General features: G+C 55.9%; 2 protein-coding genes across 5 annotated transcripts; one reads left to right on the top strand and one right to left on the bottom strand.

Annotated features, from left to right (window-relative positions):
* The first annotated feature begins 182 nt into the window (after positions 1–182).
* On the top strand, positions 183–7,082 carry MDK (midkine). 2 transcript variants are annotated; one of them, XM_014881935.2, is made up of 5 exons: positions 183–299; positions 3,646–3,729; positions 3,829–3,990; positions 4,098–4,259; positions 4,651–7,082. In XM_014881935.2, the coding sequence occupies exons 2-5, from the start codon at positions 3,651–3,653 to the stop codon at positions 4,674–4,676; spliced, it is 429 nt and encodes a 142-aa protein (XP_014737421.1). In that variant the 5' UTR covers positions 183–299; positions 3,646–3,650; the 3' UTR covers positions 4,677–7,082. The 2 variants fall into 2 exon arrangements, with proteins under 2 accessions (XP_014737421.1, XP_088023029.1); XM_088166903.1 differs by having other exon boundaries at positions 229–299; positions 4,098–7,082.
* CHRM4 (cholinergic receptor muscarinic 4) lies at positions 5,674–22,871 on the bottom strand. Of its 3 annotated transcripts, none has more exons than XM_014881826.2 (3): positions 22,855–22,871; positions 9,149–9,190; positions 5,674–8,625 (listed from the first exon to the last, which is right to left on the bottom strand). In XM_014881826.2, exon 3 carries the CDS (start codon positions 8,618–8,620, stop codon positions 7,148–7,150), a length of 1,473 nt encoding a protein of 490 aa, XP_014737312.1. In that variant the 5' UTR covers positions 8,621–8,625; positions 9,149–9,190; positions 22,855–22,871; the 3' UTR covers positions 5,674–7,147. The 3 variants fall into 3 exon arrangements, with proteins under 3 accessions (XP_014737312.1, XP_088023028.1, XP_088023027.1); XM_088166902.1 differs by lacking the exon at positions 22,855–22,871 and adding an exon at positions 21,849–21,963; XM_088166901.1 differs by lacking the exon at positions 22,855–22,871 and adding an exon at positions 14,929–15,144.
* Positions 22,872–23,090: the final 219 nt, after the last annotated feature.

The raw sequence follows: 23,090 nt of genomic DNA, 5'->3' as shown, positions 1-23,090 counted from the left end.
GGGACAGGGGCCGTGCCTCGCAAAACCTGACGCCCCGGGCCCCGCTCAGCCCCGGCCGAGGGGCCCGCGCTGCCCCCGCCCCACCGACCGAGGGGCCAGCCTGCCCCCTGGCCGCCCCTCCGCCGCCCTGCCTTTGTGCCTGCCGGGGGGCAGAGGAGGAGCTTGAGAAAAGTTTTGGGCTAAAAACCCACCTTTTTGCTGCCAGCCGAGCCCAACGTCAGGGGCCGCTGTGCGCTGCGCGGGGCTCCGCACGCGGCCGCCACACAAAGGCAGCAGCTCCGCACCGCTCCGCTCCGCAGGTGAGTGCGGCCCCCCGCCCACAGCTCTCGGTGTCGGGCCCCCACCCCAGGCCCCGGGCACGGCGGCACCGCGCGCCCGACGCCACGGCCACGGGCGAGGCGAGCGGCGACCTCCCGTCACCTCCCCGGGGAGGCGGCACTCATCCAGGCTGAGGGCTCCCCGGAGCTGGAAGGGGCTTTGCCGGGTGGGGGATAGGCTCTGGCTGGGGAGGAGCTGCAGAAAAGGGCGACTGGGGCCGGAGAACCGGGAGCGATGACCCCCTGTGCGGGATCGCCTGAGAGGAGCCAAGGAAGAGCATGGAAATGCAGAAGGATGGAGTTTGGTAGGGAGTCAGGGCTCCTGGAGAGCAGACGGGTTGAGGCAGTGGCCCGGTATCCTAAGCCTCATTCCCCTGGGGAAGCACCCCACACTGGTTCGGGGAGAACTTAGCTGGTGGACATCCCCCGATCGGAGCCCGGGGAGCTGCCCCGGAGCGGGGCTCGACCACCTCCCGCCTCTCGGGAGGGCGAGGGAAAGAGGCTCTACGGGGCTCACGGCACAGCATCTACCCTGAGGAGGGAGCAGAGGCCAGAGGGGTGGAAGGGCGCTGCCTGCTCCCCTCTCTGCAGGGGCAGAACCCTTTTCCCTTGGAGCACCTTTTCCTCTCTGCGAGGGGAAGGTGAGGCCGCCTGCTGGAAAGCCGCGCATCCCCCCGGCTCTGCTTCCCTCGACCGCTCTAGGAAAGCCTGGCCGTGCGAACGCCTTGGCTCACGGGCACATGCTCGGTCTCCCCTTTCCTGGCAGCAGGGAGCTTCCTGCTGTCGCGGTGCTTGGCACTCCAGGCCGCGGGTTTCCCGAGCGCTGGGCTCGCTCCTCGAGTGCCGGGCTCCCTGCCCGGAGGCTGGAAGCAGCTCAGCCCGCGGAGGGAGGACAGCAGTCCTGCGCCCACCGCTGCCAGAGCCAGCTGCAATTTGAGCCGAGCACAGCCGAGCCGAGAGGTCCCACTGATGGAAAAGGGGCTGCTAAGGGGTGGGGGGTGCCAGCGCAGCCGTTCCCAGGAGCGCACGGGGACACCGCCGAGGGATCAGGAGCTGGGGAGGACATGTGGCCCGCATTAGGAGAAGTCAGTGGCACCACCTGGCCCGTAATGGTGTCCAGAGAGAGGTCTGAGCTTTTCCATTGCAATAGTGGGTATTTGAGCTCTGCTTCAGCTTCACCAGGTGATTTTTCTTTTTAGAGCTTCAGCATCACCAGGTGATTTTGTTTTTCTTTTTAGAGCTGATCCTAGATCATAAAAACCCAGGGCAGCTGGAGGAGGGGGGAAGGGAGAACAGAGACTGATATTATGTGAGAGCCAGCCAGCATCTGAGGAGGAGAGAAGCCAGGGCCCCACAGGGATGCAGGAGCAGTAGGGCTGTGCGAGCATGTCTGAAGGTGCTGTCAGCCCAGCCAGGAACAGTTCTTGTTTGCCTGGCTGTTTGGAAAAACAGTTGGGAAACTGCACCCTCTTTTCCTTACGAATGCTTTAGGATGAGCCATGACTGAACGTCCCTGCTGACTTTTGCCTGGGGAATATGATGTGCTGGGCCGAGCTTGGAAGCAAATTCAGGGATCCCTGAGGCTGTAGTTGGTCATCCCCTCAGAGGGCATCCTTCTAGCATCCCTGTGTACACACATGGGCAGGGCCCCACTGCACCCATGGCAAAAGAGGGAGTCTGTGCCTGGAGGTGGGGCAGGGGTGAGCACAGCAGCTGGGATTGTCTGCCCTGGGGGCTTGAAGACCGTGTCAGAAAGGCCTGAGCAGAAGGTGCTGGGCTGGGAGGTAAGTGCAAAGAGTACAGGGAAATGCTCTGCAGCAAAGGATGGGAGTTTACAGAACACCTAAAACTAGGGAGATGCTGTGAATAACGTGGATGTCAGAGGTGCTACCCCATAAGAGCTGCTGCAGAGAGTGGGACAGCCATGTCTTCTGTAAGTCAGCTCAGCTCCAGCCTTGTCATCTGTAACCAGCCCATCTGGGCTGAGCCCTTGTCCCCTTTGAAGGCAGATGGATGGGAGCAGAGCTGAGCTGCACTGTGCTCGGCAGGACGGCTCCCAGCCGGGCTGGGTGAGGGGGGAGGCAGATCTCACCCCATGACTGTGCCCTCAGCCAGCTGGTCTGTGTAATTCCCTGTGACAGTTCAATGCAGAGCAAAGCTGGCAGCTTGGCGGCGGATGCATGAAAGGTGAGTGCACTGGAGCCTGAATAATGTGGGATGCTGCTCTCTCTGGCATGCTGCCCGGGGAGCCCAGGGGAGGGAGCAAACGATGACCCTGGGCTCTTCCCTGCGTTGATGTCCCCTGGGGACTGTCCTGTTCTCTGCAAAGTTCTGCCAAGCCCATCACAGAGCCAGGGCAGGTGCCATGTATTTTCTGGATGGCTGCTGCCACACAGATATGCGTAGCATCTTAAAAGGCTTTGGGGCAGCAGGGTAGGGGTCTCCAGATTTGAAACGCTGCCTCTGCATGCCTGCACTCCTGTTCCTGCAGGATCTGGGACCGCAGTGTTGGCAGCAACATCCCACAGAGTCTTGTGGTGACAGCCAGAGGAGAGCCATCACATCACAAGGCCACCAGGGCAGGGGGACAGCACACAATCCCCAGAGCCAAGTCCTTATGTGTGTGCACCCTTGTCCCCAACCTGCTCCGGTGTGTGCTCACCTGCACACCCCCTGCATGCATGGGTAGCATGGGCAGTGGGCTCAGCACCCCTGCTCCATCCATCCAATGAGCTCCCACACTGTGAATGCTTTTTTTTTTGTATTTAATCCACTGATTTAACTTTCAGACCTCTCATGGAAGCAGGTTTGTTTTTCTGGGCTTTTTTCCTTCTCCCTGGCATCCTCTGGAACTGGAGTAAGATACTGTGGGAGCTGTGCTCCCTGGCCCAAGGCTCTTTGGTGTAGGACAGCAGCCCATGGGTAAAGGATCCACAGAGAAATATGGGGAGTAAGGGCTGTCAACTGGCACCCAACTGTAGCACCTTCCCCAGATGCTGTGGGCTGTGGGGTTCCCCATGGAGAGCATTTTGAGCACATGCAGAGCAGTGGCGGGGGGGCTGCAGGGGTGGGAACAATCCCAACCCTGCAGCTCTCTGGTGGGAGGCAGTTGAGATACACAATTAACCTTCCTGTTGTAATTAGTGAATATATTCTGCTGGGTGGCAACAAGCAGGGCACAGGGTGCACACACACGTAGGTGAGTGTGTGCAATGGAGGCAGCTGCTGTCTTACTCCCACACAGGCTGCCCACAGCCCACCATGCCCCTCCTCAACACCACATTGCACCCCAACCTCCAACCCACCTGACTCTCTCCTTCCTCCACAGGCAGGATGCAGGTTCGGAGCCTCCTCCTCCTCCTGGCGCTGATCCTGGTGGCGGCTGCTGCCGAGGCTGGCAAGAACAAGAAAGGTGAGGGGCAGCCAGGGGCAGGGGCTGGTGGGGCGGGGGGCAGAGTGGGGCATGCTCCCCTGTCCCTGCAGAGAGCACCCACTCCACTTTTTCACACAGAAAAGGCAAAGAAGGATGGCTCCAAGTGTGAGGACTGGCGCTGGGGACCCTGTGTTCCCAACAGTAAGGACTGTGGCCTGGGCTACCGCGAGGGAATTTGCAAAGATGAGAGTAAGAAGCTCAAGTGCAAGATCCCCTGCAACTGGAAGAAGAAATTTGGAGGTGGGCACATGGCGGTGGGGTGGTTGGGGACTGCCCTGTGCTGGGTGACTGGGGCTAATGTCCTGCCAGGTCCTGGCTAGTTCTGATGCCTCTCCCCTCTCATCCAGCTGACTGCAAGTACAAGTTTGAGAGCTGGGGAGGCTGTAGTGCTCAGACAGGCCTGAAGACTCGCTCTGGCATCCTGAAGAAAGCCCTGTACAATGCCCAGTGTGAGGAGACTGTCTATGTGACCAAGCCCTGCTCCTCCAAGATCAAGTCGAAGTCCAAAGGTCAGTTCCCACCACTCCTATCCCCAGAAGGGTTCTGTTGCAACCCTGAGCAGGGGTTTCTCAGGGTCGGCTTTGCTGGTGGTGTGGGGGATTTTGTAGGATCCTCTTTCCTTTGCACTGTGAAGTCCAGCTGCTGGTTGGGTGGGATGCAGGAAAAACCCTGTTCCCCCCACAAACCACTGCCATCTTTGGTGGGATGGGGATTCCCTGCTCTCCTCACTAGGACTCGTGCAAAACTTGGTTTGGCATGGAGAGAGGCTGCCTTAAGGGATGCAGCCACTGTGCTGTGCTCACCCAGTCATGCTGACTGTTTCTGCCACAGCAGTGTCAGGGCAGCTGTGAGCTGCCAGCAGATGCACTAACTCCTGTCTCCTGTGCTTCTTGAATGCAGCAAAGAAGGGCAAGGGGAAGGACTAGAGCAAGAAACCAGCGTCCTCATCGGCCCCTCAACATGGTGCCTACAGGACTGGATGTCCAGCTGCAGCTGGCCCACACTGCAGTCTTCCTCCTCCTCTTCTTACTCCTTTCCATGACCTCCTCTTTCACTGAGATGCCTTGTTGTAATCATTAGTGTTGTAGAGAGCAAACCCACCCACCCTGCAGGACAGGCTGCCTCCTTTCTTGCTGTCCCATGGGCACTGCCAGTGCATCCTGCTCACCTCCTCTCAGCTGGTGTTGGGGTTCACTGGGATGTGCTCAGAGAGCTGGGATGGAACACACATTTTTCCACCTTCCAGCACAAATGAGTTTCCTTTAGCACATCCTTTTGCAAGGAGCCTCCTCACTCCTCCACCAGGTAGCAATGCCAGAGGGAAGGGCTGGGTGCAAGTAACACCATCACTGAAGCTTCTCACTCAAGGACTGCTGTCACCTCAGGTGGTTTATTCCAGCATCCCTATGGCTGGGGCATGACTTACCTGCAGCAGTTGAGGAAAACACAATCATCACCCTGAGAAGCAACTGCACCTCCTCTCTCTCACTTCTAACCGTGTGTCCATGCTGAGGCTGCAGCCCCTCTGCTTTTGCCATGCTAACACCAGTGCTGGGTGGGACCTCTCCTTTTGGATTTTTTTTTCTTTTCCAATAAAAATCTTTTTAAAAAAAGCATCAGAACCCCCCTGTTGTTCCCACAAGGCACTGTTTGCTGGAAACCCCAGCAAACTCTGGTTTTGCTGACCCCACTGGTACCAGCAGTGAAGTTACCATGCAGCTGGCAGTGCTGGCCTGGGTGCCACATGCACATGGTCCTGGACAAAGCTGGACCTCACACTCTCTTTGTAACAACGCTTCAGGTTGTGCCCCCCCTTAATCTTGGCAGAAAGGATGGGCTGCAGGAAATGTCACCCAGGTAACACTGGGAAGCAGGGAAGGAGCCACCCGAATGATGACTCATTCATTCCTCACACCATGGCCATTAGTTTCCTGATCCAAGGTCTTTATTTGTCTTGGAGTGTGTTGGGCTGCAGTTATAACCATTTAAAAATACCCAGAAACCCACCAGGCATTTTAGGCACCCCTAAAGGCAGTGGTGGAGGAATTCCCATCTGGGTTGGGGCAGCCTTTCTGCAGGTTCCACCCTGGCATGAGGATGGGAAGGACATACGGACACAGAGTTTGCCAGTGCTAGAGTGGCCCCATCCCAGCCCTTGCCTGCACCTGGCTTTGGGAGCAGCTCCAGGGCGCTCTGGGTTGCACACCCAGGGCTGGGAGGAGGCTGGAAGTGCTGGCTGAAGCCCGCATGCTGAGGGCTCTGCTGCAGCATCCATGACAGCATTACATCCATTTACAAAGCTCAGCAAACCTCCTTCGGCCCCCTGCACTCGGCAGGAGTGGGGCTGGAGGCCACCATCATCCTCTCCTGCCTCCAGAGCTACGCATCAGGCCTCCCACACCACTGCGGGGAGAGCATCTGCTCGTGGCCCAGATGGAACACAGGGCACCTTGGGCACATTGCAGATCCTCTTCCCACCCTCTTCTGAGACCCCCAGGTCCCCCCTGTCCCTCCCAAGGACAGTTATTTTTACAGTCACTGCTGCCCACTTCTCAGGGGCCCCATTCCCCCAGGGCTATGGAGCAAAGTCCTGCACCACACCACTGCTTTTCTTTGCAGTTTTAGTTTCCATTGTTGTCAGAGGCGACTGGGTCTCACACTCCTCACCCAGGAGTGAAATGCTTGGTTTAGCTGTCTGTCTTTCCGGCAAATTGCTGTCTGAGGGCAGAAAGGGCATGAAGGGGAGAGCAGACCCAGAGCCCAGGGAAAAATTCTGCCCCAGGTCCCTGGGTGAGGATGTCCAATTGCACTCTCAAGGGAAAGGAAGCAGCTTGCCACATCTGTTAGGGTCCAATCTTGACTGCCTTCACAGGGGGCCTGGCTGGGCCAGCAGGACTCCCCATTAGCATGCCTGAGCCAGCCTGATCCAAGATGTCTAGCAAATGTTTGACCCTGGTTTCTTTTCATTTCTTGGGTAATAAACACTTCAGAAGCCAATGGAAAGCATCCAGCATTAGCCCATCTGCATGCAGACAAGCTCTGACGCCTTGGAGATGGTCAGCTGGGGAAAAAGGTACATCCAGTCTTAGGAGAAACACTTGATGCCATTTGGCCAATCTCAAGAGCATAGAGCTGGGAAGGGCTCCTGGTGACCACACCTCCTCTTGCCTCAGGCTTTCCTGGTGGCTCCCCGAGCTAGTCCCCAGGCCCAGGGTGACTGGAAGGACCTGCAGCTCAGAGATGCCTTGGATTTGTGTCAGCGCTGGATGAAGGGCATCATCTGCAATCACTGCACAGTCTGCACTGTTGTGAGTGGGGAGCAGAAGAACCCCCGCTGGCAAAGGAGGCAAAGGGAAGGGTTTCCATAGTGTTACTGAAGTGGCCCCTGAGTACCAGTTTATCTGGCTGTGCCAATGTTCCTGTACTGGCACATGAGAAGGTGCTTGAAGGTTTTCTTGAAAGTGGCATTGCAGAGGGCATAGCAGGCTGGGTTGATGGTGCTGTTGACATAGCAGAGCCAGTAGCCGATGGACCACACAGTTTCGGGCACGCAGGTCTCACAGAAGGTGTTAATGAGGACCATCACGTTGTAGGGTGTCCATGTGAGTATGAAGGCCAGCAGGATGGCAAAGATGGTTCGGGTGACTTTCTTCTCTCGGGCAGCCATCTGGCGCTTCTTCCGGACTTGGCTCCTGGCGATGCTGGCAAACTTCCTGGCAACATTGACTGGGCGGCTGTTGGCCAGGGAGTTGTGGTTAGAGGCACCCGACTTAGCTGGGACGATCTCAATGGCGGTGACACATTCAGTCCCAGTCTGCTTGGTGACAATCTTAATTTTGGACCACTTGGAAGTTGGGTTCACCCGGGGGTTGGCTGGACTCTGTCCTTGCCCTGCTGGCAAGATTTCTGCTGTGGGCTTGTCTTTTGTGGTCTGGGTCATGCTGACGGTGCTGGACTCATTGGACGTCTCCTTCTCCTCCTGATGGCCAGTGGCCTCTGTCTGTGCAGATGGCTGGTCATCCACTTTCCCATTCCTCACCTCCTCCTTCACCTCCACGGCCCTCTTGGGAGAGTTATTGTTGTTCTGTTTGACCATGGGGCCCTTGAGGAATCTGAGGGACTTGGTTTTCCTCTCTTTCCTGCTCTCAGGCTTGTGTCTCCTTACCCTGCTTCTGCTGGCCAGGGAGATGTGGATGTACAGCACCGTCATGATGACCACGGGCAGGTAGAAAGCAGCAATGGCTGTGCCAAATGTCACCGCTGGGTTGGAGAGGAACTGGATGTAGCATTCCCTCTCGGGGACTGTCCTCTTGCCCACAACGAACTGCCAGAACAAGATGGCAGGGGCCCAGAGAACGAAGGACAATATCCACGCGGCCGCGATCATTAGCCCTGCCATCTTGGTGGTCCTCCTGGCCGGGTACGTCAGGGGCTTGGTGACACAGAAGTACCGGTCAAAGCTGATGATGAGCAGGTTCATGACAGAGGCATTGCTCACCACATAGTCCAGAGCCAGCCACAGGTCGCACACCACGGCCCCCAGTGGCCAGTAGCCTTTGATGATGTAGACCGTGTAGAGGTTCATGGAGAAGACCCCGATGATGAGGTCTGCACAGGCCAGGCTGAAGAGGAAATAGTTGTTGACAGTCTGGAGCTGGCGGTTCACCTTGATGGAGAGCATCACCAGGATGTTCCCCACCACGGTGACAAGGCTGAGCGAGCCGGTGACAGTGGCAATGAAAACCAGCTCCACTGTCTTGTAGTTGGTGGGAGGCTGCACGGCCACCTCAGAGTGGTTGCCCAGGGTGAAGTTGTCATAGGTCAGGTTGGCCATCTTTGCCTGCCAGGGCTGAGCAGAGAAGTTGTGCATGGGATCTGCAAGGAGAGCGAGGACAGAAAGGGAGAACATTAGACCTGCCAGCTTGTCCTGGCAGCATTTCCTCAGTTTCCCAGGCCAGCACTGCTGTTGACTAGTGCTCAAAAACCTTCTGGGATTCCTGGACTTCTCTCTGCCACTCCTGGAGTCTGTTGGAGGCATTTTTATGTCCCTATTTAGTAGTAGAGGAGACATACGAGTTGCAGGGAGAAAAGCAGGAGTGCACTAGGACAGTCCTATGTCCAGGGTGTGATTCTTTATATATCCCAGTGGGAGCACAATCTCCTGTGCCCCAGAGAGGCACACAGGGAGGCCAAAGGGCTGGGGGAAAGAGGACTGCAGAGCCCAGGGGGGGTGCATACAGCACCCACTGCCAGGACAGCACAGCATGGAGCCAGTGCCCTGCCCCAGGGACACGAGCAGGTTTATGGTATGCCCCAGGCATGTCCCACTGACTTCCCCAAAGCACTCCCCAAGGGGGGCCTAACCCACAAAGCCCCTGCCGTGGTCTGCTCAGCTCACCTGTGTCTCTCGCAGCAAACAGCTCCTTCTGGAAGATGAAATCTGGGAGAAGGAAAACAGCAAGTTACACCACAGCTTGTGAGTCCCACAACATCTTACTGGGGGCACCAGCCTGCCCAACAGAGGTGGCCCTGACCAAAGGGCAATGCTGCTGAGATACAGATGCTGAAAAGCCAAGAAAGGCTGAAGATGGGTAATTTGGCACGGCGCAGTGCACAGGGCAGCAGGCTCAGGAGAGAGAGGGAGCTGCACAAGTGCCATCAGTCAGTGAGGCTGGGAAGTGATGACCCCTTCCCCCAGGCCCCCATCACAGTGCAGCTGCAGCCACCCAGGCCACAGAGATGTACAGTGTGGAGTCAGACACCTGAGCATGATACATGGAATTATTTATGAAAAGTGATGAGAATTACAGACAGAATTACTGCCTTCATCCAAACCAAGATGCCTGTGGTTAATCACCCAAGGTAAGAGTAGAATGGACCTTAAAAAATAAATCAATAGACGAGAAGTGCTGTATTGAGATGAAAGGGAATTTAATGGAAAGCAAAGGAAAAGCAAAGGCACGGAGGGAGTTGGGCTGGACAGAAGAGCTTCCCATTGAACCTGCCTCTCCCACACCATCCAGGCCCCCAAAACACGCTGAGCCTTCACCAGCCTTGCCCTGGCTTCTGGGGCATCCCAATCCTGCCAGACAATCAAGAGCAGCCCCTCCAGCAGCTCTTCCTGGTGCCAGGGCAGGGGTTCAGCCCCACAGGCATTGCTGCCAGGAACCCAGCAGGAGCCAGCAAGTGTCCCCACAGCGAGAGAGCTCAGCACAGTGTGTCTCTGGCTTGGGTGCTGGCTCCAAATGCCTCCTGAATGACTCCTGAAGCTGATTTTGCTGGATGTATAAACATGCCATTAACACACACCTCTTCCAAATAGGGTCTGGCAGGCTTTGAGATCAGTTTGTCTATTTAAAATATTTGAAAAGAAATGCCCTTGTCTTTCATTTGTGGTGAGGGTAGGAGATGTCTGCCATCAGCAAATAGCCAAGTTTTTAATATAAGCATTTTCTAAAAAGACACAGGTGTAATTAAATGGAAATGTGGCTGCTCAGATGCTAAAGCCAGGGTCTGATGTAGCCATTTAGGCAGCTTCTGCATTAGCAAGGCAACAGCTGCAACAGTGGTGGAGCTCCTCTTACAGGTGCAAGGGAAAGAAGTGGGTGAGGGACAAAGAAATACCTCTGTACCATTATCCTCGAAGTGTGTCTGTGAAGACAAAAGATTTTTAAAAGAAAGCAGTGCCCTTTGGTAGATGCTACATGCCAGATACGGATGGGGCAAGGAAGCCTGGTAGCACTGCCCACCTTTGCACCCAGCTCCAAGCACAAGGGATGCATCAAGGGAGAGGGAAAGAGGTTTCTGCTGCCATCCTTCCTGGGCACCCAGCCAGAGATGTGAAAAGAGGTGATAAGTGTATAAAATGGCTTAGAAATATATAATCATGGCAGTTTGGGGGTTGGTTTCAGTACAATTGAAATGAGTTTTAATTTCTTCACTTTGGTGAGATGGGGAGATTTAACTGTCATTCTTGTAACAGCTAATCAAACTGATCAGACAAGCTAGCAATCATGCAGACATCTAACCCAGCTCTTCCAAGAAGAATTTGAAAGTCTTGAAAAGAAACCTTTCCATCGTCTCTGCTAAAATGTGGGTTTCAGTTTTCTCACTTTTGTTCATGAACTGGCATCCTCTTCTAAGCGTGTCTAATTAATTATCAGCCTTGACAGAGGCTTGTGTTCTCAGCTACCCGAAGAAAGCAAAGTCCATCTCAGCCCCGAACTGTTCTGTGTCCCAAGAGCGGGAGGAAAGGCTGCGGCAGCCCCACACGCGAGCCTTTGGATGCCACCCAGAGGTCATGCTGCAAACTGGTGTGAGGAGGCAGAGGCAGCTGCAGCCTCAGGGGGAGGGCTTAAACACCGAGCACTGTGAAAATAAGCCTTCACCTAATAGCAAAAATAAAGCAATCCCCCGTGTGAAGGAAGGGAAAATGCTTAAAGGTGTGAAAGTAACGTACAACACAGACAGAGCAACACGAGTGAGCTGGGAGCTGTGTACGCCGTAGTCTCTGCCATGCCCCAATCTATCAGGCATCCCTTCTTTCCCCATCTTCTGCTCTCCATCCCCCTGTCTCACTGTTCTGCCCCTAGCACCCTCTCTGAGCTCACTGGGACTGCTCGGCACTGCTTTTGCCTTCCTGAGCAGAGGAGGCAGCTCAGTCTGGAGCCAGGAGAAAGCAAAGGATGCCATAAATTTGCTAGGTCTGTGCAGCTGACCAAGCCATGCATCATGCCTGAATGGGCACTAGGGATAGATCTCTGCCTTTGAGATGGAGAGCATCCAGGCTGTGTGAGAAGGGCCTGGGTGGAGGCACAGCCCTCAGGCACCTCTGCATCCCCATCATGTGTCCAAAGATGGAGAGAGCACACAGGAAAGCTGTGGAGCTGCAACAAGCTCACCAGTGTCACACCATCTCCACCCTCATGCCAGCCACATCGCTGTTCCCACTGCTCTGACACTAAGACACCCGACACCAAGGGACGTCTCCAGGACTTGGTCTCTCTCCACTAAATGCCTTCCCTCTGTCCCCCAGTGCCCAGTGCTTGCTCCCTGCACCTCCAGGAGTGCATTTCTTCTCTCCCTCCTCTCACAGCCCCCTTCCTACATCACCCTCTCTGTCTCCATTCCCTTTTGCACCCTACTTTCATGATAACACCAGTCAGGGAGGAGCCTTGACTTCAGAAGGGCTCCTGGGGCTGAGACCCCTACCTGTGACACCAATTGACTTTTCAGCCTGCACACAACATCCGAAGTGCTCAGTGGGTGCTCTCCCATGCCTGCTTGCACCAGCCAGCTACAGCAAACTCCCTCAGACTTTTGGCAGTGATTTACAGCTGTTTTTCTCCTCTCCATTGAAGCCGTTGGGAGACTCCAACTCTTTACTGATAGCATCCTCTGGTCCAAGAGTTTCCGTGACTGCTACAGTGGTCACCAATCGTGTCATCAAGGGAAATCCCTCTCCCTTCCCACACAGCCACAGATCCAGGCAGAGAAAATTGTAATTTGGGTGGGGTCCAACTACTGCAGGCAGTGGGCACAGCTGGGTCTCCACTGCTGCCTGCAGTCGTGGGTGTGACCCCTCCTGTGTGAGGATTCAACGCCAGAGCAAGAGCAAAGCTCTGTCACAGGGTGACACCCGAGACCACAGCAGAAAATTCCTGCTATTTCCTTGCTGCAGCCCATGTGCTCTCCAGCAAGCCTTCCCAGCCTGTCAGCTCCTACAAACTGCCTCACAGCCGCTTGCCAGGCAGGAGAGGAGAAAGCCCTGTCACGGACTGCTGGTGACCTCCCTGTACCCAAGAATCTGCAGTAGCTGGAGGCTGGTGCTCCATCAGCTGCAGTTCGTGACTGAGCACCTGCTGAGCTCTCAGCTTACGTGGGACGGAGGGTTTGGCTCCCCCCCGCCCCTGCTGCTCCTCGAGTGCACGGAGCTGGCCACCCTCGGCACCGGCACAGCAGAGGCAGCGGGAGAGGCTGGTATTTACACACACCCGTGTGATGGTGGCACCTCAAGCTGTGGGATGAGCTCCTGGAGCAAGCAGCCCTACTGCCCCAGTGCTCCCTGCCTCTTCTCTGTGCTGCACAGCCTCCCTCTGCTCCACAGCCCCTGTCCCACCTGTCACCAACAGCCATCTCCTTTCCTGGTTTGACACTGCCCTCATCCCAGCATCATCCTCAGGGCTGGGGATCCTCAGGGAGCAGGTGTAAGTGCGGGGCACAGCCACGTCTGGTCCACATGAGCAGAGCTCTGCAAGGAACCCCATCATAAAACAAGCCCCACGCTCACACACCGGTCTGGGGGGGAAAATGTTTACAGGGGAAGGAGAGCAATCAGAGAAAGCCGTGCTTCAGCAGACACCTCTGAGCGTGAGCTGCTCCCGGAGGAAATGGGCTTTAGCCCTGCACGGGTTTGGAGCAACAGCAAAACTGAAAGTGACCTCGAGCCCAGGGACAGGATGGAGGGGCTGTGGCTGTCAGCTCCTGGCTGGATGGATCCTGTGGCGCTCTGGGAGCTGACTGTCTCCAGGAGGAAGGGAAGGTGGCCCCTCTACCAAAGGCACATTCCAGGAGAAGGCACACATCACCCCCTGCTCTGTCTGCATGCCAAAATCTGGGCCTGGGCACATCACCTTTGGTGTCACATTTGGAAAGAGCCAGCCCAGCCCCACTGGCAGCCCCTTGCTTGCCTTGGCCTTCCTAAAAGTGCAGAGAGGGTAAAAGTCTTAATGGGATTAATCCTGTCAGGTCAAACGGCTGATGTGATGTGGGGCTGGGCAGTTTGTGCAGCCACCCACCACAAGGAGGAGAGGAGAGATAAAAAAAGAGGGAACAGAAGATGCTAGACATTTATGGCTCACGCTCACAAAGGGAAGGTATACTTAGGGTAGGGCGGCAGTTTGTGGCGCTAATTGCATTATCTAATAGCTGTTAATTAGTTCCTGAATCATGGCACCACTTTACAACTCATGAAGGGCTGTTCTGGTTGACAGATTCACACCCCTCAGAGTGTGAAAACAGAATTCCTAGATACTGGAACATGCACCTTAGAAATACAACATACTGGAGAAGACCGAGGGCAGGTCCTGAGTCTGGCAGGGGGAGGGCTGGTGTTGGTCTGCTTCCGTGCCTCTGCATCGGAATGATGAAGGCACTAAACAACCAGAAAAACAGAACGGAGATGAGGGGCCAGCAGGATCTGTTGTGTTAAAATGGCAGGGCTCCCCCTGCCCTCCAAGCTCTAGCTGGTGGCTGTGCTTTCATCCCTCTGGTCAATGGATCGCTGACGTCCTTATCCTGCTCCAGAGGAGATCTGAGCCATTACGGAACGGGAATTGTTCCTTGTCAGTAACCTATGGGGTGGTTCTGGGCATTTGATTTTTCCATTGAATAATTTATTCTTCTTTCTTCCTCTGCTGTTCAACTGGTCCTCATGAGGCAAAGCAATTTCCTCTATCCCCACAAGTTAAGAACCTCTGATAGCTTTTCCTGGAGCCGCAGGAGAAGCAGTAAGCTCAGTGGCACAGGAGCAGGCAGCTTCCAGGGGGAGGCGAGGGTGCCAGAGAACCACCCTCCTCCCCGTGCCTGACATGTGTTTGCACATCAGGTCTGGAAAATTTGCTGTGTCCAGGGCCAAAAGGGAGTGTTGCAGTCGGGTAACCACCCCACCACCCCCCCAAGCAAGCCAGGAGCCTCCCTGCCTTCACACCTGCTTGTAACTACGTGGTTAATGCTGGCTTTCAGAGTAAAGCCGAGGCACCACGTCCACGGTGGCTCACAGCCAGCTGTGGGAAGCACTCGCAGGTGGGAGCTGTGGCTTGTGAGCTGCTCCTGCAGGTCGTGCCCAGCCCAGCAGGCTCACCAGCATCCCACAGCAGGCAGAGCTGCACCCCCTGCCCAAACTGGCCCCCCAACACTTGCCTGTATCCCTAATGTGCCCTTTGCAGGTTGTAAGGGGCCGCATGCCATTTATCCACAGCATTACCAGACAAGAAGCAAGCCAGCGAGAAAGTGGTTTTTAAAAAGTAATTGAAAGGTCATTCCTATAAATAGCCTACCAGCACACTGGTCACTCTGACAATTAATTAACCACCTGTCACCCAATTATTAGGCTAAACAAATAACCTGTCTGTGGAACGCTACTGGCAAGTGTGCACGGCAAATGAAGTCCAGCCTTACCCTGCTGTGCCCAGTCTGCAGCTCCCAGGCACTGGCGGCTCCCCTGCAGCTCCCACGCCTGCTCTGGCTCCGATGGTGACATCCCGGGGGGAGAGGGCTCACCACAGCAGCATGGCACAGCGGGAGGAGGGGGACACAGGACCCTCCCTCCAGTGCCCTCTGCCTCGGCCACCCCAGGGCTGCAGCTCCCTGCTGCTGGCAGAGCTCAGCCCGTGTCCCTGAGCCAGGAAGGTGCTGGGCTTCCAGCTGAGCCTGGGCTGGAGCCACACTTCTCCCCTCCCATCCACTGCATTAATGCTCTCTGCCTCAGAGAGATGCTCATGTACCTTTTTTATGCCTGGGCTGAAGCTTTAACAGAACCCAGCTGTTTCAAGGCAGCACAGCAGAAATTACCCTGCTGCAGCTACAGGTCCCACTGCTGGGAAGGACCAGCCAGCAGAGAGGAAGGAGGGGAGAGACAGAGGGTTACAGCAACAAGTGACTGCCTGGATTAGCTGGGCTCTTCCCAGGGAGAGGTTAGTGGCAGGGAGCAGATGCCTGTGGGAGAGAGAATGGTGGAGGAGGGAATGAGGGCTAGAGGTCTTGCAACACCTAAGAGCTGTTTGCTTAGAAAAGCAGCTCCCACTGCCCCAGGGACAAGCCTTGCCTGGGGATGGCAAGGGGGAAGGACTTGGCTCTTTTTGGGAAGTCAGTTGTAAGGAAACCCCCTCAGCCTGCCACAGCCCCACACAGCCACAGGTGCCCATGCCAGGTCCCTACCACTCACCTGGGGGATCTGCCTGCCCAGGCCTGTCCCAGGTGCCAGGGCTGGGGCTGAATAAGGCAAGGCCTGGCCCCCATGCAGAGACCTGCAGCACCCTGCACTCACCCTCTTTGCCCCAGGGTGCCATGAACCGTAGGGTAGGGATGCAGCTCGGGCAGTCAGAGCTGCAGTGCGGCTCTGACAGAGCACAGGCATCAGGAGGGCAGGAGGAACATGTTTGTCTGTAACTCATCCCAGAGCTGAGGCACCGCAGGGAGCAAGCAAGGTGCTCATCTGAAATTTTCAAGACCTGATAATGGAAACAAGAGCCCCTTGTCCCACGGAGCAGCGTGAAGCTCTGCAGGGCTTTGAGAGGACAAATGAGCCAGCTACGCAATGGATGAGAGAAAAGAGCTGATGCCCTGAGCCAAGGGCAGAAAATCAGGCAGGAGCAAGGACCCTGCTGGATGGATGTGTATGTGAGAGCCCCAGGTTTGGGGGCAGATAGCAGATGGGAATATTTGGGGTGCTAATGAAAAAGGAAATTGAAAATATTAGACCTCATTTAGCCACAAGACCTGCCAGAGGATTTGGAGTTGGAGGTGATGCCTGAGCAAAGGGATAGACTGAAGAAGAAGAGCTGTGAGGGAAGGTGGGCAGGAGAGCCCAGGGTATGGACAGGCAGAATGGAAAATGTGGGGGTCAGGGTGCCAGGGAAGGAGAGCAGGTAGGAAATCCCCATCCCTAGTGACAACAGAGAAGGGGAGGGATAGAGAGGAAGGAGGTGGGAATAGTCTCAGTCTGCCAGGGAGGCATTATTATCTCCTCTACAGAAAAGTCCTAAGAAAATCTTCTGAGGAGAGACCTCACACAGAGACATTGCCTGCAAACCTCTCCCTGCTGCCTTCTCTGGAGGCTCCCACTAGCTCCTTGCTGGGCAGAGTCGGAGCTGTGCTTCAGATGGAAACCTTTGTGGGCTGCAGCTTTCAGGCAGCCCAGCTCTGCCTGGAGTCACCTGTCTCACTGCAGGGTAGTGATCCCCAACCTGTCGTGCTGGTGCTGAATAAGGCAGGGGCTGGCCCCCGTGCAGAGACCTGCAGCACTCTACACTCACCCTTTCTGTCCCCCAGGCTCCCCATGAACTGTAGGGTGGGGATGCAGCTCAGGCAGTCAGGGATGCAGCGCTGCTCACCCCACACTAACACTTCAGGCAGCACCCCACAGCACAGGGCAGGGGTTTTAGCCACCTCATTGCCTGGGACTGCACACAGTAGCAGAGGGTTTAATGAGTTGAGCATCACTTATGCGCTGTGGTGAGTTATCTGAGCTCTGCAAGAAGCTTAGAGACCACTATGCTAGACACCGCTCCTAAGTGCTGCAGAAAGGCAGGCCCAAGGCCAGGCAATTCATGCCTGTTTTCAGCAAAGGCAGACGCCAGAAGGGTTTCATTGCTCTCCACTCCTCTCTGTACACATGCACGCACTTTTTTGGCCTTATCTGGAGCTGCACATGATGTAACTGTCAGCAGAGCAGGGATCCAAACTAGCCCAGAGGCACTAGAGACAGCTAGATGCCGGGTACTCTCCTTCCCATCTCAGTCAAGCAAAGATCCCTCAAGGATCTTCATCCCTCCTCAGCAGAGCCAGCCTGCCGTGCTGCCCAGGACTTGAGAGCTAACATCAACACTGGGAGGGTCTGCAAGTGAGGGGTCAGCAAAGCACGGCGCCATGGAGGTCTCTGGAGAGCTGCCCTGTGACCTGGAGTGGAATTAGGGGCCAGGGACATCGTGTTTGCAGACTCATGTTTTCAGACCTCATTGTTGCACAACTGCAGCTGAGTTTCCCACAGACAAATCAATCTAATTCTCCTTAAAGAGGCTGAAGGCATTAACCCATTAACTGGCCAATGCAAACCAATTTCACCAGGAGCCTTAACCCTGCTGATGACATTTCACCTCCAGACATCTCCAGCTGAGGCTCCTGGTGTCAGCCCCCTCTGCCTCCTCTGCCAAGCTGCAAGGTGCTATACAATATACTAGATTTAAAAGCAGTTGTGGTACGAGAGGGGCTGCTTCTCTGCCTGGCTGTCTTGGCTGGAGGAACACAGCCACCCTCAGCAGCTCAGTAACACGCCAATATCTCAGGCTGAGCCTGCTGCACTGGAGAAGCTCCATGGTTTGCACTGAGTTCTGCCTTTAAAGGACAAAATTCCTAGCTGCTGCCCCTCCTTCACCAACTGATCTGGGATGCAACTCCTCTTCGAGGCTCTTGACAAGTGAGCAGCCCTGTGCTTCCCCATGTCCCTTTCCAGCTCTCTCTGAATCACTGGAACAGGTGGAAGAGGTTCCTCTGCAGCCACACACCTCAACTTGCCTAACGCTGGGGCAGGAGGTGGGAAAGGAGCAGGGTACTTGGGCATCTCTGCCACTGCCTCATGCACCGAGTGGGAATGGAGCTCACACTGCACAGGACATAAAGGTGTGAAGGGGACAGGGTCACAGCAAGGCAGAAGAGCCACTGTCACTCACACAGCCATTGCATTTGAAGGCTTGGACAGGCTGGTGAAGTTAATTTTCTCAGCAAACTTACATCATACAAGGTATAAGCTGAGCCTTTGTTGGAGTTCCTCCTCCATGCGGTGCAGCCTCAGGGCTGAAGGCATCTCTGGAGGGTCCCGGGAGCAGCCCCGGGGCGAAGGTGTGAGCAGCTGTGCCCGGCACGCAAGAGGTGGGGCTGGGGAGCATCTCCTGCAGAGCCTCGTTTGCTGTGCTCACAGTGCCAGGGGACTCAGGGTCTGAAGATAGGTCAAATGATGTTGTCCTGGCACAGAGTCAAGTCCCAAGAGTTCAGTCAAGTCCCAGTGCATCGATCCACAGGGAAGGTGGGATGGCTGCCAACACAGAGTGAAGACACCCAGGTGTCTCTAGCTGGGGGAACGGAGACTGGCTGTGTGTCTCCTGCTAAAACTCTGTCTCAGCATCAAGGGGAGGATCTGTACATGAGACGCCCTGCCCTGTGTTCATGATCCAGCAAAATACTGGAGTCAGGGGCCAGCCTGCCCAGAGAACACTTGCCTCAGATTAATTTGTCCAGTAAATGCCTAACTCCTTGAAGCTTCCATGAATTTGTCTGAATAGAGGGCAAGGGTCCATCTCAGTATGTTCAAGGGTCTGGATGCAGCAAGACTGTGCCATGCCTAGAGGGTTAAAGGGATGTCATGGTGGGTTGTGCTCCCGGGGATGGTTGAGGCTGGCACACTCCTCCACTTGAGACAGCAGCCACACATTCAGGCCCTCACCTCCTGGTCTGCCAGGGCCCTGAGCTGGAGACCACATGAGTCTCCCTAAAAACTGGTGTCTGTGTTCTGACTAGTCACACAAATCCCTCAGAAGAAGGATGGATTTGGCACAGCTCCAATCACCGGCTTGAAGAGACTTCGGCACTCCCCGGTGTGGAGCCCCGCTGTACCACTGGTACTCGGCACACTTGTGGTGGGTGCTGGTGCTCGGGCAGCCTAAAGAGCAGTCAGCAGGGGATGCTGGGATGGGAATGAAGAGATGAGAGGAAATAGATGGGAATGATCTGGTCCAAAACTTCAATTTCCTCACTGTGTCAAGTCCTGCACGCTCACATCTCCCTGTAACATTTTTTCAACAGGCAGTTTTAGAGCCAGCCCAGAATGCTGAAATGCAAAGTAAACCTCCTCCCCTGGCTTACTGGAGAGCAATAAGGGCATAGACCCATGTCAGACTGAGGAGCATCTGGCTCAAGGACAATGCCCACTTCTCCAGAATATGCCCATCAAAGCCCTGACTTAGCATGCCAAGCAGAAAGGGTCAGCTTGCACACATGAAACACTTGCTGTGTGTCTGTCCATGTGGAAAGAGGAGCTGTGTTTGTGCAGAAACAGCAGCCCCCTGCAAGCAGCCTCCATTTCCCTCGCCTCTCATGACTGATCTTCCCGCTGTCTCTGCAGAGCTGCGTCTGCCACCTCGGCTGGGCACTCACCGAACCTCTTCACCTCTGTGGAACTGCTGGTCAGGGCTCAGCAGGGCAGGGAGAGAAGGGATCAATACAAAGGTGGGCTAGGCACTGCTCTGCAGCTCCTGATCTCATTATTTTTATTCCCTGTTTTTGTCTTTTTTCCTTCTTTATCTTTTTTTTTTTTCTTTCTTTCTTTCTCCTGGGGAGATATTTGTCATCTTAATTTTAAAGAACAAAACAACAAGAACCAAACCATGACAAAACCTGACATCAATGGGATGCTCGTGGGGACAGTTAAAAGAGAAAAACCATGCTCCTTCTGCAAACTCAGAGTAATTGGATCAGAGTATTAATTAATCATTTCAGTTCATTTCTCTTCTATGAAAGAAAACAGACTGACCTGCTGAGACGGGTACACCCCTCGTGTGAATAAACAAACCACTTTTACCAGCAGCCTTTTCCTCCTCCTCCCAGCAGCTTTCCTCTGCCCACTCATCAGGTCACTCCCAGGGACACTGCTGCTCCATCCAGCAGCCCTGGACACTTGCTGCTGCTCTCAGCAAGGGCACATCGGCTTGGATCCTGCAGGAACCAGGGCTGCTGCCCACCACTGCACACCTGCTCCCATCCCCACCTTGCACATCCAGGGCTCCCACCATCCGCCACCATCCCGGCGGAAGGGCGAGCCAGGGATGGGTCGCTGATTGGGATCTCCACTGGATGCCCTGCTCTTTGTTGGGATGTCCCATGGGGGCCTAGTCCAGGCTGGAGAGCAGCAGCAGGTGCTCAGATCACGGGAGTTAGGGCGTTAGGAAGCAGGAGGTCGTGCCCAGCAGCAGAGACAGCGAAAGCAGCGTGGTGTCACCTGTGGTTTCAACATGAGCATTGTCTCTGGTGCTGTTTTCACCAAAAGCCTGGGCTCTGGGATCCTGGCACCCAATAATTTGATAGACAGTGCCTGCATCAACAAGCCACCCAACTGCATTGGTAGCTACCCTTCCAGCCCCTCTGTTCACTCTGCAAGTTGTGGCAGAAGTTAAAACACCCTTGGCGCTCATTCAAGGCAATTGTGATAAAGCAGGGAGCCTCCAAATGCCCAAGCAGAGCCCAGCTACCAGCAGGGCACAGGGGAACACCAGCTGTTCCTCAGGTTGGGAAGTATCTCCCTAGCCTTGGGCTTTCCAAAGACCAGGTAGAAAAATCCATCCACAGCGCAATCAGAGGGGTTGAAAACACGTCAGACAGAAGCTAGTGCTGCTTCTATTTAAGAAAAATATCAAGAACTGTCCCCTGATTTGAAGCCAATGTCATTATTTTGGAAAGAAGGGTGTGGCTGCACTACTGTTGTCCATGATGGACCAGCGTGGGGCTCCTCTGTCATTACCAGCAGGAAGAGTGCAACAGGGCCAGAAAGGGCTAAAGGGAAGATGAGATCCACACTGAGGGAGAGAGTGGGCAAGATGAGTCTCCCTTGCAGTGCACAGCCTGGCAAAGGGCTCTGTGGAGAGGGGGCAAACTTCTGCCTAGTCATGTCCTGGGTGGTGGCCACAAGAGCCAGTGGGGTTTGCCCAGTAAGGCGACAAAGTATCCAAAAGATACGGGATCCTGTCCCTGTTGCTCTCGTAGGAATACTGAGGGAAGCAAAGAAAGCGTGACGGTAGTTTCTTGTCCAGGGATGTCTCCTTCCCAAAGAAGGCACCAGGGGAGCAAATAACCTCCGTCCTGGGTTTCCTCCTGGGGGGATGCCTGGCCCCGGAGCCGCAGGCTGCTCATATTCCCTACTCAGGGTGCTGACAAGACTGTTTCCTGGGTGACAAGAGGGACCCGAGGTTCTTCGGGCGACGGATCCCGGGAACGGTGTTGGTTTGGATGGGAGCAGGGAAAGGGGGTGCCAGACATCACCCCGGTGCCTTGGCAAGGCTGCACGGCTCCCGACAATCCCGGGGCAGCGAACCAGTGGGAGGGTCCCGACCCGCGGGGCACCCCGGCGTTCCCGGAGAGACGCAGGAATGTGGGAAAGTTGGCGGAGACACCTCCCCCATTCCCGGGGCGACCGCGTGCCGCATCCCCCGGGGGCGCGCAGCCCCGTCCCCCTGCTCCCCAAAGCCGGGCTGACCCCCCCCGTCCCTCCGGACCCTGCGGGGGATGCCCTGAGCCCCCCGCCCGCCCACTCGGGGCCCCGAGCAGCGACTCACCGGGCAGCCCAGCCCAGGGCGCCGAGCGGTTCTCAGCGGCCATGGTGCCGCGCCGGGGCTCCGGCTGGCATGGCCCGGCCGGCTCCCGGCTCCCGGCTCCGGTCCCGGCTCCCGGTCCCGGCGGCGCCGCGAGCGGCGGAGGGGCGGGGAGAGGGGAGGGCCCGGCGCTGCCGGCTCGGCCCTGTCCTCCTCCCCCCGCCCCCGCCCTCCCCCGCTCCCAGATGTGTCGCCCCCAGATGTGTCGCCCCCAGATGTGTCGCCCCCCTCGCCGCCACGAAAAAGCACCGGGGCGGGGGCGGGGAGGGGGGGCTCACGACGTCAGGAGCCGCTGCCAATCCCCACGCCGCCTTCTCCCCGTCCCAGATGTGGCCTCCGGTCCCCGCCGGGCAGATGCCGTGCGGGAGCGCTCTTGCAGCACCCCGGACAGCGCTCCCGGCATCGCCGGGCTCCGGCCCCCGCTGCCCGACCCGGCACCCACCGGCGGGGATAAGTCCCGATCCCCCGGAGCCGGCAGCGCCGGGAGCACCGGCGTCCCAAGGGGACGGAGCGAGGAGCGGGGAGGCGCAGAGCGGGGCCCGGCACAGCCTGGGCAAAGGGAGGCCTCGACGCTTTCCCCAATCCTCAAAAAACTCTGCCGGGCTGTCAGCAGTGTTCACGCAGAACAAAAAAACTCATCAGGCAGTTCCACAACCAGCTGGCTGACTGTCCCCCAAGTCTCGCTTTTGGTAATGAGACAGTGTCAAAAAGAAGAAACAAAGGGGAAAGAGAAAAAAAAAAGTCTTCCCTTCCCTGCACACCTTTCCCTTTCCCTCCACTTCATACCTAGAGCAACTCCCTCACCCACCCTCTGCCTCTCACTTGTGCTGTCTCACAGACACACACGGGTATCATTTCTCCATCTGCTCGGCTCTCACACACACATGCACAGACACACATAAATAAATAAATGCTCCGCTTTAACCCCCCTTCGAAGCAATTACAGTAGCAGGTGCAGATAGGCTCCTACCATCCAGCCCTTCGCTCCCTCCTCTTCTTGTACCTCTCTGGCTCTGGGAGGTAGCACTTAACAAAAGCACAGTATTTTAAGTCAGTGTGTCATCTAAAGATGCATCCAGTTCGCAGACTGGACCTTGCTTTTCCTTAGATCCTGCAAACTGGTATCCTCTCCCTGCAAACGGAGCCATATTTCTGAATTCCAGCAGAGAGAACATTGTTAAGGTAATTCAGACAATTTTCTCTGAT

This window comes from Sturnus vulgaris, chromosome 6 (genome assembly GCF_052056855.1).
Source record: "Sturnus vulgaris isolate bStuVul1 chromosome 6, bStuVul1.hap1, whole genome shotgun sequence".
In the NCBI taxonomy this organism is placed as follows: domain Eukaryota; kingdom Metazoa; phylum Chordata; class Aves; order Passeriformes; family Sturnidae; genus Sturnus; species Sturnus vulgaris.
This window is presented reverse-complemented; position numbering and strand designations above follow the sequence as displayed.